Here is a 13,007-nt window from a genome sequence, read left to right on the forward strand (position 1 = left end):
CTGATGACTAATGCCCAATTATTTTTCATTCAGGCTCTGGCCCTCCATTTAGTTTGGGCGGATTAATACAGGCTCAGAACCCTTTGGACAGAAAAAAAGAAGGGTGAAAGAAGAAGGCCCGAGCGCAATCGCGTGAACATTACTGACGACTTAATGCACCAGATTTACTTTATTGCTGAAGGTGTAAATCGAGGTCAGGTGACTACATTTCCCACGACTCCCTGCGGTACTCACCCTGTAAATGTAGTCCAGAAGAGGGGCCTTGTGGGATGAGGGGTCATCTAGTACGGGCATGGTCACGGGCTCCAGGAGAGTGCTCAGCGGGAGGGCCATGCACCAGTCCAGCGCGCAGAGGAGCAGGGACACTATCAGCTGAGATTGACAAAGGGATACAAAATGGCCGACGCGTCACCACATAATCAAAACGCAAAACCAATTCGCCAGCGTCTAGGCCAGTGAATGAAGCAGGGCCCGCTATGTCTACTCTAAACAAGGGTTGGTGATGGCATTATTCCTGAGATGAAATATAATAAAATAAACATATATAGATATACTTCATATTACGTTAATTCAATGCATTGCGTAATGCAGTGCAACCAGCTTGTGAGAAAAACATCACTCTTTGAAGATTTTAGAAGAAGAAAATTCCCAGAAACAAAGTTCACCCAGACGAACTGAGCATATTCGTGTAAATAAAATATATGAATTAATTAATTAACAGGCATGCGATCGTCCGTCCCTACCTTCTTATCGGCCTCCACCGTCGAGTGCTCCGCGCTGGGCAGCAGGAACGTGATGGTGGCTATGAAAATCTGCAAAGGGGGGACAGAGAGAGAGAAAAGGTCGATTAAACGAGTTGCGGTCGCGCCTCGGGGTTCAGACTGGTTCAGACCGCGGCGCCGTTTTCCCGCCGCCCACCGTTACCTCGGTGATCTTCTTGGGGAGCGAGCGGTCGGTCTTCTGGAGGTGGCGCCAGTGGCAGATGAGCAGCTGGAAGACGTCGCAGGCCGTCTGCGCCACCAGCTTGTTCCCGAACTGCAGGGCGGAGCGAGGGACAGACAGCCACGGTCGGCAACAGTTTCCCAAGGAAAGTAGTAGAAGCATACTAAAAAAAGTTGCTAGAAGTCGCTAAAGCATGCTCAAAAAGTTGGTAGAAGTTGCAAAATGATGTCATACATCAATTTGCATATTTGTGATGTCATCACATGCTCATTTGCATATGAAAACCTGTGTTACAAAAAGGAGGGAGATGTCTAGATGGCTAAAACAGAACAGAATAGAACAGAATATTTTATTTTAATATTACGGGTTTATATTTGATACATGTCGCTAGATTTGCCTCTAGGCTCTTTTTTAAAATGGAGTCACTAAAGAGGTCCGAAAAGTCGCTAAATCTAGCAACAAAGTCGGCAAGTTGGCAACAGTGCACAGGTGCCCAAAGGGATACTGGGAAGGAGAGGGACGGTGGCGGGATTCGGGGGCGACATGAACTGGAGGCTGTGAATATTAATTAACATGCATCACAGGCTTCCCTGTATATATCACTCAGACAGAAACAAGTGCACAAGGTTTGTATAACATAAGCGATGTGGTTTCTCGTTGTTTTATGTATTGTAACTATTCTATATAACGAATGCTCGCCTTTAGTGTAACACCGAGGATGTTTATGGCCTCCCTCAATCGGGAGTGGTGCGTCTGCTGAACCAGTTCCTCGCAGATCCACACCCCGAGACTGCATATGGCGATGCACCTGCGGGGGATCAGAATGCACAGATTCAGGGCATGGAATGAATACAAAAATACAATAAGGGATACAACGTATAAGAAGGGATACAACATACTGTACAACAAGGTCGACATTAGTTTCTCACAAGACACCGGATACATTCTTTTTTTTTTGGCTCGTCGTATGTCGGTTTCCATGACCCCTGAATGCTGCAATGAGGTGTGTAGTGAAAATCAGGGAGATTTTCCGTGGGTTTGGGAGGAGGTGGCAGCAATACATTCGTTGTCGGGGGATTACATTCCAATTATTATCCACAGAACACATTACTATGAATTACGTGAATTACAGAAAAAACCACAACACAAATACTTCAATGATACTTAAAATTAGTTTGAAAATACTAAACAATATACACCTGTTGTTGATCTGAGTATGTACGTGCGTGTGCGTGTTTTAATATCAGCGTATATATAGAAGTGCAGCAGAAGAAATGATAAAACAGGAGCGTGGTGGAAGAAGTGATTAAAATAAGGATGAATCTGGGAATAACAGGAATGTCGCCTGGTATGGAAATACTGTCATGGACGATAATAGCAATGCTTACTTCCATTTTTATAACACTGCGCAAAACCACCTATGCAGTGGAAGATCACGCCCCAAAAACCGATGAGAGGATGATTCATATCATATTTGTACATTCCCACCGTCTGTCACCACGGATCGCGATAACCAATTCTCCTGGATACGTACCGCGAGCAAACCCGGACATTCGCACGTTAACATTTTAGACGATAACAACACACGCTACGCGTCGAAGCTCGAGAGTGCGGCAGTCTACATTTTGTTCGGCGACGCTGCAATCGTCGTACCTGGCTCTCTCGCACGGCTCGCTCCGCGCCGTCAGGAGCAGGATGTTGATCAGGTAGTCCTGCGGAAGCGACAGCAGAGACGTCAACAGCTCGCTTGGTCCAGCGCACGCCCTACGCTCAGGCAAGCGGAGGGACGGCTGACCTCCGCGTGACTTTTTAGCGATAAAATGCCAGTACAGCAGGAGAGCTCAGTCGGTGACACTGAGTGAGTGAGAGGGTGGGTGGGTGAGTGAGGAAGTAAGCGAGAGAGTGAACAATAAAGTGAGTGAGTGGGTGAGTGAGTGGGTTAGGAACTGAGGGTGAGAAAGTGAGTGCGTCAGTGAGGGAGTGAGAGTGAGAAAACAAGCGTGTGAGTGAGAGAGTGAGAAAATGAATAAGTAAGTGAGTGTGTCAGTGAGTGAGAGTGAGTTTGTCAGCGAGTGAGAGACAGTGAGTGAGTATATCAGTGAGTGAGTGAGAGAAAGTGAGTGTGTCAGTGAGAAAGTGTGAGGTCATCAGTGAATAAGCCAAATTTTAATGGCGCTGAAATCGGTTAAAAGCCGTTTCCGCACCTTAACTCCCTCGTTGCTTGTGCTGATGTCGGTGCTTCCTGGTGCGGACTGCGGTAGGGGCATCTGCAGGTACAGGTTGGGGAAGCAGACCAGCGACCCCAGAATCGTCTGGGCTTCAACCCTGGGTGCCTTGAACAGGACAAATTAAGGAGCTGGTCACCACGGCAACATGACCTCCACCAACCCCAGAGCAGGACATGGAAGGCCACGGGGAAAAAAAATTTAAAATGAAGAAGGGCATCTCGCCTCGACTCTCTGCCTACGACCCAGAGATAATTTATCACAGTGTCCCATTTGGAAAGGCCCCAGCACTTCTGTCTCTGCTACAAATCCTGCCAATTTATTCAATGCATTAAAAACCCTTCCCCTGTGAAGAGACACTTTCTGCTGTCAGTGTGAAATGCGCTTTCATCCAATTTCCTCCTGAGCTATTTGGCTCGGTTCACAGAATTTAGCATGAACCAGCCACTGAACTCCACCTCACTAATCTGTTCTAAATACTACAGTCAAACCTCCTCTGAGCCTTCTCTGTCCAATTCTTCTCTTGAAATAATTGACACGTATCTGTCATAAGTCAATCCTTTAGGACCTGGCACCAATCTTGTTGCCCCTCTATGCACCTTCTCAAGAAATATACTGTGTATGTGCTGCAACCACAACCAAAAGCAGCACTCTGAGAGCGGTCTGAAAGTTTTTCAGGGTTGCTGGCGAACACAACAGGCATGGGATCGCTTGACCAATGTCGGGAGCGAGAGATTTTTGGGTGGTTACGGCATGCGAGCGGCCCGTCGAACTCACCTCGGGGGAGTCCGATTTGAGCACCCGCGCGGCTGCCTGGATGAAGTCTCCCACCAGCATGGTGAAGCCCGGGAGCCCCAGGAAGAAGAAGCGCGGAGAGCAGTGCCGGATCACCGTGTTCAGGACGTCCTGGGAATAAACGGAGTCACATTCACACACTCCGGCCACATGCTAACACAGCATCGCTGGAGAGCCAAGCGGCTTACAACCGCTAGGGACAGATTACACTGCACCGCAATATACAACATACAGTACTACCGCCTGTTCCGGGGAAGTGTAGTGTGGTAGTTAAAGAGCAGGTAAGAGGTAGCCAGTTCATATGATGTCTTAGTCCAGGGGTTCCCAAACTTTTTTTCAAAAACATTTTCCCCTAAATATCCAGGTGACCCCATCCTCAAATCAGGTGACCCCACAGTTTGGGAGCACCTGTCTGAGTCACTCTACAAACAAACAGTGTAATAAACAAAAGGTATATACTATGATAAAATACAAGGCGGTCAAATCAATCGGAGGTTTTCATACTGAATGACAGTGTGCTAATATGAACACACTTAGAGACTGATATCTTATACCTTATACTGGTATCTTAACAGCGCTGAAGGGGGAAAAAAAGGCCTTTATTATGCTTTTGAAAAGGACAGAGGAGGTGTTACGCCCTGGCGTTCCATCATTTACGCGTTTATACGCTCGGGATGTCGTCACGCGGACGCGCGGCCAGCTCGGAGGCGAAGCGTCAAAAAACGACTCGTATCCACGACGACTCGTGTTTAAAAAAAAAAAAAAAAAAAAAAAAAAATCTAGTGCAAATATCAGGGCTGAACAAAGGTCCGTGGCGAGGAAAAAAAGCCGAGCTTTTTCCTGGAAGATTAAAGGAGGGCGGACGGGGGGAGCCGATAAAGCTCCCCGTCTGTACGGTAGCGCGGGGAGGCGGGGAGGCAGGGTGGCGATGGCGGCGGCGGCTCCCCCTCGCGCTGGAGCGGGTTAATATTTAATCAGGCCCCCGTTCACAGCGGCGGGGAGACGGCGGTCCGACAAACACCCCCCCCCCCACCCCCCTCCAAAAGCAAACAGGTCCTGAGAGGGCTGGCAGATGGGCCACAGGCTGTAAGGGGGAGGGGTGGGGGGTGGGGTAGTTGGAGCGGGGAAGTGCCCAACTCTCTGCTGCTCTGATTTACAGGAAGGGCACCTGTAACCACACCCGGAACCCAAGCCCTGCTCTGCTCCACCCACACCTGTGGCAGGTGGGGCTGTCCGGTCTCTCCAGGTGAACATTTTTTTCGTAGAAATATCGGTGAGGCGTTCACTCAAAAAACCCCCGCTACATTCGGTCGACAAAAGTGAAAGTTTTCTAACCGAGTAGGACACAGCCAGGCTGTTTCGATGCAAAGCCTGAGCTACATCGGGGCTAACCTAGAACGTTTACATCGAAACATCCCCCGACCTAGATCTCCACCTCTCAGGATTCGGGTTTTCACTCGATCGGTCGCCGACTCCGGTGGTTTGGGGGAGGGGCTTCTGCTTCACTCGAAACCCGGGGGCGGTGGGGCGGTTTGCGCTGGAGATGGGGAAGGTTGGGCAGACGCAGGCACGTTACATCGGAGAGAAACGTCGCCGGCAGCCCCACTCGTTAGCTACTGTCCTCCAACGGGCCAGCGTGACCCATTCACCACTGTGGTGTCAAGAGGCTAACCACAAAAGGGACCTGCAAGCCCCCTCCCTTAGCAGTACCAAAAAGAAAGACAACTGGCCTGCTTAGAGGCAGTAAATGTGGTACGAAGTGTTAGCACTCAACCGAGGTTTAAACTGGTAGAGTTCGACTCAATTGGTCAACGGTTATAATGAGGCAAAAAACTGGTAACCGGTGAGCTACGGTTGTGGGCTTGTGTGCAGGAGATCCTGTGGTGATGGTCTGGGCGGAAAACCGAGATTGTTCCTCCTGCTTTTATGACCACAAATGCAAGGGATGGACTGCAGAAGAGGGCTTGAGGCTAATCTGAAGGTGTGTGTGTGTGTGTGGGTGGGTATGTGTGCATGTCTGTGTGTGTGTGTGTGTGTATGCGTGTCTGTGTGTGTGGGTGGGTGTGTGTGTGTGTATGCGTGTCTGTGTGTGTGGGTGGGTATGTGTGCATGTCTGTGTGGGTGTGTGCGGACATCTGTGTGTGTGTGTGCGCACGTGCCAGTGAGCACACACAGGTGAAGCGAGGAGCCCAGAAACATCTGTCCCCGCATCTCTGGGCCGGCGTAAAATCAGGCAGCTCAAACAGAGGCCCGGCACCCCCCCCCCGCCCCCACGGCACGCTTCGGCAAACAGCCGCCGCTCTCGGCGCCGCGCTACCTGGTAAATCAATCACTTTAATTGAATGCTTTCTAAACAGACGACGGAAGGAAGGAAGGGGGCGGGGAGAGAGAGAGAGAGAGAAAGAGAAAGAGAAGGAGAGAGAGAAAGAGAGCGAGAGAGAGAGAGAGAGAGAGAGAGAGAGAAAAACACACACAAGCAATAAAGAAAACACGCTGTGGCAGAAATAGAAAATTGGTTTAAAGCGTTTGGTCGGAACCCCCCCTGCAACCCCCTCCCCCCCCCGCCGCCGCCCCTCGTTGTGCTGTAATTGACCTTTGGAACGTAATGTGAGGAACAGTCGGTGGTAATTAACATCCGCAAACTGCTGGATGATTGCACAAAATGAGCATGTTAAAGGAAGTGGCGGCTTGGCAAAACATTTCCATTGTGGCGGTAAGTACGGACGCACAATTCCAAATTTGTGTGTGGAGATTGTGGGGGGGGGGGTGGGGGGGGGGTGGGGGTGGGGTAGGGGGGGTTGGGAAGGGCCCCCGCACTTTGCCGGCTTTGGCAGAGGGTCTCGTCGTCGCCGCCGACAAAAGGCGCATTAACGCCAATCTGAAAGGCAAGCTTAAGCCCCCCCCACCCACCTCCGCCCCTCTCCGCCTTCTACGCCTCTACCCTGAACCCGTCAAAATCGATAAGCACCCACACCCCTTCAAAAAAAAGCTGAAAATCCAGGCTAAAATTCATTTTCAGTTTCTTAGGGAGCATGGCTTTTATTTTGTGTTTTTAGACAGCGTAGCTTCGTGTGTAATACCGGCAAAATTGAAATACCCTGAATAACTCCATTTGTAAAGAGTAAAAACCATTCTTATCTGAGCATGTACTGAGGGGAAACATAAAGGACATGCTTGTGTGACTACTTTCAGGAGAAATGTGGGAATGATAGAATAATACCATCCTTCAGAGGTTGACATCTCTGCTTTAGCAGTCACAGGTGTGACATCGGGCCACATAACAGCATTACAACCCGTCATGAACACTTGCGACAGGTTATTAAGACAGACGCTGACATACAGCAAAAACATGGTGCTGCAAAGCGGCGCAATCTGGCATGTTCACCGTCAGCTGTTTGGAATCACTGTGTTAGGAATCACAAATGATTATGAAGGGCACTGTTCAGCCTTATTAAGTGCAAATGAAGAAGTTCACGACATAGCATAAGTTCCACAATCGTAGCATTGCTAAACGGGAAAACTACCTAGAGAGGTGTTTTTTTTTTTGTTTAGCTGTATATCCGTCATGTTTCGACCGCTATTTCAGCGACAGCTAGGAATAAAATACCCGGTCCGACCGAGTCCCTCGGCCTCGGCCATGGTGCTGAACGGACAGCGCCCTCGCAGAGCTCTCGAAAAACAAAAAGTAAAAAAAAAAATTAAATAAATGAAAAATCGGTTCGCCGGCACAAAACAAGCACTGGAGCCGCATTGAAGACGAACAAAAGCGCGGAGGTTTTCAGCGCCGGCGTGAATAGCCGCCCGGCCACAAAAGGAGCAACGCCGGGCCATTGTTGGGACGCGTGTAGGCTACTCTCCCCACCGCCCGCATTAGATTTATGACTGACGCTATTCTATTTCCGCGGTGCCGACGGTGCTCCAATCCGAAGGAGGAAACAATGGCGTAACCTTGGCGGTAGGGGAATGCGCGGACGGGGACGTGGCCCTTATTTCCTGTCTCTGTAAAACCCTTTTATCTGTCGCCGTTCGGCCCTCTCGCTCACAGTGGGGAGAGAGACAGGATAGAACTGAGGGCGCGGAGGAGGGGGGGTTGCTGCGGGGGTGGTGGTAGGGGCACGCACTAATGTGAACCTGCCGCGAGAGCATGGCTGGCAACACTTCCCGACTCCAAGCGACGCTGTGCGGACGACAACTGTTAGAAACAAGCGGCGGCTGTCGACAAAGCTACAGCCTCAAATCAACTCCATAAGCGGTCTGCCTCAATAAGAAGCTACAAGCATTTATTGAACGATAAGTAATTACGATACGTAGCCTAATGTAGCATTTACGAAGAGATTGTACAGGGCATATATAGGACCCCGAGAGTGTAATACATTTTAATCCAACACTTTTTTTTTCAATTAAAATATTCTGGCAAACAAGGGTGTGTATTCAACTGACAATAATTATTAAATTTGCTTTTCGCAAGCATTATACTCCTCTTCAAAAGCTCATTTTGGCACATTGGTTTAAATTATTTCAGAATTTTCCAAACAATGCCTGTGAAATACACATAACTGTTAATCTGAAATCTTAGTGAAAGTTAAAGCCAAATATTGGTCACAGTTAGTCTTTTTAATGTTTTAAATGTTTTATTTATAAATGTTTTTAACCTCTTTCCCCTGAATAATAAATCTCACAGGCAGTGTTTTTGAGGGTCTTCCCCCCCTCCACAGATCATGCAGAAATCTGGAACAGTAGATGCCACCCCCTGGCCTCCTCGTTTTGGCATGAGGGGCCGGCGTTTCACAGAGGCGCAGGAGGTGGAGGGCCTCTGTGTGCCAGCCGGGGCCCGGGGCCCAGAACCTCGCTGGGTGTTAACGCTTAATGAATAGGTTTCACCTGTCCTTTCAGACGCTGGCAGAGGGGACTCAACGGGCACGTCGCTACCACGCCACAGCCAGCAGGGGGAGCTCTCTGCCTCCGTGAGCGGCGTCGCCCCCCCTCCCCCCCCGGATCCGTCGCCCTCTCAGAACGCGCCCTCGCGCTCGCGCTCCGCCTCGGCCGACTTTCGGGTGAAAGCCCCACGCTTCGGCCGCGGAGTTCCGATGCCGACGGCGACGGAAGGATGAGCGAACGAGTGCGCGAAAGAGCGAAGCCGCGGCACAGCACACGCCCGCGCCCCCGCCACCGCCTCCAAAACCCGCCTCCCTCGTCCGTCAGGCACCCGAGCTCTTCCCGCCCAATCTGTGTTCCACCCCAACCCCACCCCACACGCCGCCTTTTCCGGGTTACGACGAAGCAGCCTGACCGCGTTCGTTCGCGGCGGAAACGCGGAGCGGGACGCTGTTCCTCCGAGGAAACCCCTGGCGTTCGCCGCGACGCCGGGCCCGCGTCCGCCAACGTTTCTCCGCGGACGCACGCCACAGGCGCGGCTCGTTAATTAATCGCGCGCACGCAGCGAGAGCCGGACAATCGATCGGCGTCGTGGAGGCATTCTGACAAGCCGCTTGAAATGAACTAAATCCAATTCGGTTCAAATCCGTTCAGTTCAACCTGCGGCTATTCTGAGACAAGCAGATTTCAGAGGCATTGAGGGCCCCATTACACTACAGTTAACTGCCCCTGCTACAGCATTAACCATGCAGACCGGCAGCGGCAAAGCTGCTAAAATTGCTCACCGATTCTCAGCTGACTCGCATCAGGCCCAAGAACCATACGTAACTCACTGATTTCCTTCACCACAGCACCATCTAGTGTTCAAGGACAGGAATTACACACCTGGTTGCAATGTGGCACCAGAGCATTTGGAAAATAGTACGTGTGTGTTTGCGTGGGCGTGTGTGCGCACATCTGTGTGTGCGTTTGTGTGCATGCGTGTGTACATGCGTACGTAAAATGTAAAATGTAAAAGAGAATGAGTGTGCTCTGTGTTAGTATGAGCTTGCGTGTGCATCCTGTACATGAGAGTCCTCGTGACTGACCTGGTCATCACTGTTGAAGCCCTTCTGCATGACGTGGTAGAAGTGCACCAGGAAGTCGCTGTTGGGGAGGACGTCCTGCTGCTTGGTCATCATCTCACAGATCAGCTTATAGGCTTGCAGCTTCCCGGCCTTGAACTCCGCTGGTAACGTAGTGGCCTGCAGAGGGGAGGGCACAGACCAATGAGAACGCAGCACCACGACATCAGAGCCAATCACAACACCACTGGATTAAACAATTCAACATGACAGCCTCAACATTTGAGGGCTAATACCACAAATGTAAAACGTTTATAGTTTAAACGTCAGACAGACTCCTTTATCTAAGGTGATTTTCAAAGCCTTGTAGCAACAAAGGCTATTATTATTTCACTGTCAGTTGGAATTATTACATTATAGATAATAAAATCTATGTTCTGAGTCAATAACATGATAAATTATGTTATCAGTTGCTGTTATATCACAGTTGAACTATTAGAAGAGACGGGAGTGTTGACATAGATTGTACACACATAGGCAAACACACCATACGCAAAAATGAAATACGAGAAATACCTTTACCTGATGCTTAGTTAATAACACACGTGTCGTATTTAGAAAACTTTTCAAAATGTAGCATTGTCTGTTTAATCCTGGTCAATCAACTACTCTACGAAGTATGAAAAGCACGATAAAGGGCAACAGGAAAGACCACAAAATGTGCTACATTGTGCTAAACTAAAAATCCATACGACAGTTGCACTAAAATACACTCCTAAAAAATAAATTTTTTTATTTTTTACAAATAAATGATACTATTACGCGTTTTTATATAGCTTTTCAAAAACATACATTCAAAATAAATTTTTCTACATACATTAGTACAATTTAGTTTTATATACAGATCTGATTACATGCATCTAGCATACAAAAATATTTCAGCAACAGTATATTCGTATAATATTACAGTAATAACTTGGACTACTAAATACACCGAAACCTGAGTAAAATTGGGCAGTGCTTTTATGGTGTTTTTCGTGCTTATTCGAGGTCGGCTCGACGCGTCTCTCTCTCTCACCTTGAAGAGCCAGGAGGCCATCATCCTGAGGGGCGGGATGAGGACGGGCTGGGGCGGCGACGACTGATTATCCACGCTGATCCCCAGATTGTCCCTGATCTGCAATCACAGGACGGCGCAACCTTTTTTAGCGGACCCGCCGGGGCCAATCAGAGACCTCGCCCAGGCCAATCGGGAACCCGGCTCTCAAAAGGGCACTCCGGAGGAAGACTGCGCTGATGAGGCCCGAAGGCTCTCGAGGGGGCGAGTCGCAAATCGAGTTATTAATCGCGTCTGAAATCAGGAGCCGCCGTTTTCCCGGCCGTACGGCGCGTACGGAAAGTCCTGTGTACGGTCTGGGTCGTCAAACTGAATTTATGCCGTGTAAACAATTCGTGGCGTTTTTCCACAACCTAATAACACATTCCTTCCATCATTTTTTAAAATATAACTGCGCTTCTGATAAAGTACAAAAATGTAAATGATGATTGCATATACTTGCATAAATATGCATAATGGGCACATGAAATCACAATGGCCACTCTATAGCTTATAGACCAGTGGTCTCCAACCCTGGTCCTGGATAGCTACAGGGTCTGCTGGTTTTTGTTTTCACCTTAAAATCAGCACCCAATTGAGACCCAAGACACCGGGTGAGTTGAGTTAACTGTGTTATCAACTGCTCTAATTGATTCATGAAGTTCAGAGTCACTATGAAAACCAGCAGGCCCTGTAGCTCTCCAGGACCAGGGTTGGAGACCACTGTTATAGACCCATTATGTAGTTATATATTATATGGACATGTATATGTAATGGCACATGCACTCATAAAAACATAAATAACATACAATAACATAAACGTAACATAATGAGGAAAACAGGCCATTCAGCCCAACAATGCTCGCCAGTCTCCTACCACTGAAGTGTACCTAGAGCTTGGTTTACCTACAACAAGATAGTACCTAGCACCGTATCAAGCCTGGTCTTGAAAATCCCCCGAGTTCCTGCCTCTACTACATGACCTGGGAAGCTGTTCCACAGTGACTACTCTCTGTGTGAAAAAACACTTGCCAATATGTGTGTGGAATTCACCGTTTGCTTATTTCCATTTATGCCAGTTAATGTATCAGATATCTAATTTTCATTCAATGTATCTCATTGTATTTTACCAGGAATTATAAACCCGCGATGAAGAGCGACGAATGGCGACTATCTGAAACAAACGCCGCTGGCGCGGCTACCTTGGCCAGCTTGCGCCAGAGGTCGTAGAGGTGGGTGAAGACCCGGGCGTGGATCCTGGGGCAGCGGATGCCGTTGACGTCTCCCAGGATTCCCAGGATCCTCCTCCAGAGCACGGCGGCCGAGTCGGCGTGCCAGCCCGTCAGGCTGCCCCCGGCGATGATGCTGATGTCGTCCGTCAGGCACTCGCTGCTGTCTGCGGGGGGGAGGGAGCGGCGAGAACGGAGAGGGGGGGGGGGTGACGCCCGGGCCAGAGACAGGCCGCTACGTCGCCCTGGTTTCACCCACGGGACGGCAGTCGCATTCCGGAACGTTCTGTATCAGAGTATCTCGCTATTCGTGCAGAATAGAGGATCTTTACAGCTTAGTTCTCGAGATGAACTATGGATTTTCACCAAAGTAAGGAAAAATAAACTTTAATTTAGCACCATGAAGGAGAGGCAGCCTTCCCACAAAGGCTTCCTGCGGCATTCACTAAATATACAAATTGTATGGCTGAAAGGAAAACTACAAGACAAAAAGATAAACTGTCTTTAAGGGGTAACAATGTTTGGCAAAATTACGTATTTCACAATGAATTTCCACTGCGGTTAATGACAAAAAAACCCAACTTGCACATCAAAAATCAACCACTGATGGCAAACTAACATAAAGCTAAGTAAGCTAGCTTTCTCTTTGTTTACTAGTATATTACTCCGTATGCCCAATGAAAACCTAAATGCATGAAATGTGCTTCCTTCTCCAAATCATGTCTAATTGCCAATATTCTGCCAGGAACATCAGGAAAAACACCTGTGCAAAAACTGCATT

The 13,007-nt window shown here is 48.9% G+C and overlaps 1 protein-coding gene across 4 annotated transcripts in view; it reads right to left on the minus strand.

The window, feature by feature from the left end:
* Window positions 1-13,007, minus strand: part of ralgapa2 (Ral GTPase activating protein catalytic subunit alpha 2) — a 168,734-nt gene that overhangs the window by 67,739 nt on the left and 87,988 nt on the right. For all 4 annotated transcript variants that reach the window (XM_064331409.1, XM_064331427.1, XM_064331400.1 and 1 more), the window contains 10 exons: window positions 12,200-12,393; window positions 10,980-11,078; window positions 9,926-10,081; window positions 3,945-4,073; window positions 3,147-3,275; window positions 2,596-2,654; window positions 1,642-1,750; window positions 925-1,035; window positions 744-812; window positions 235-372 (listed from right to left, as the gene is read on the minus strand). In XM_064331409.1, coding sequence (XP_064187479.1) covers window positions 235-372; window positions 744-812; window positions 925-1,035; window positions 1,642-1,750; window positions 2,596-2,654; window positions 3,147-3,275; window positions 3,945-4,073; window positions 9,926-10,081; window positions 10,980-11,078; window positions 12,200-12,393 — 1,193 coding nt within the window. The remainder of the gene's footprint in view (window positions 1-234; window positions 373-743; window positions 813-924; window positions 1,036-1,641; window positions 1,751-2,595; window positions 2,655-3,146; window positions 3,276-3,944; window positions 4,074-9,925; window positions 10,082-10,979; window positions 11,079-12,199; window positions 12,394-13,007) is intronic.

Source organism: Anguilla rostrata, chromosome 1, assembly GCF_018555375.3.
Source record: "Anguilla rostrata isolate EN2019 chromosome 1, ASM1855537v3, whole genome shotgun sequence".
Classification (NCBI taxonomy): Eukaryota; Metazoa; Chordata; class Actinopteri; order Anguilliformes; family Anguillidae; genus Anguilla; species Anguilla rostrata.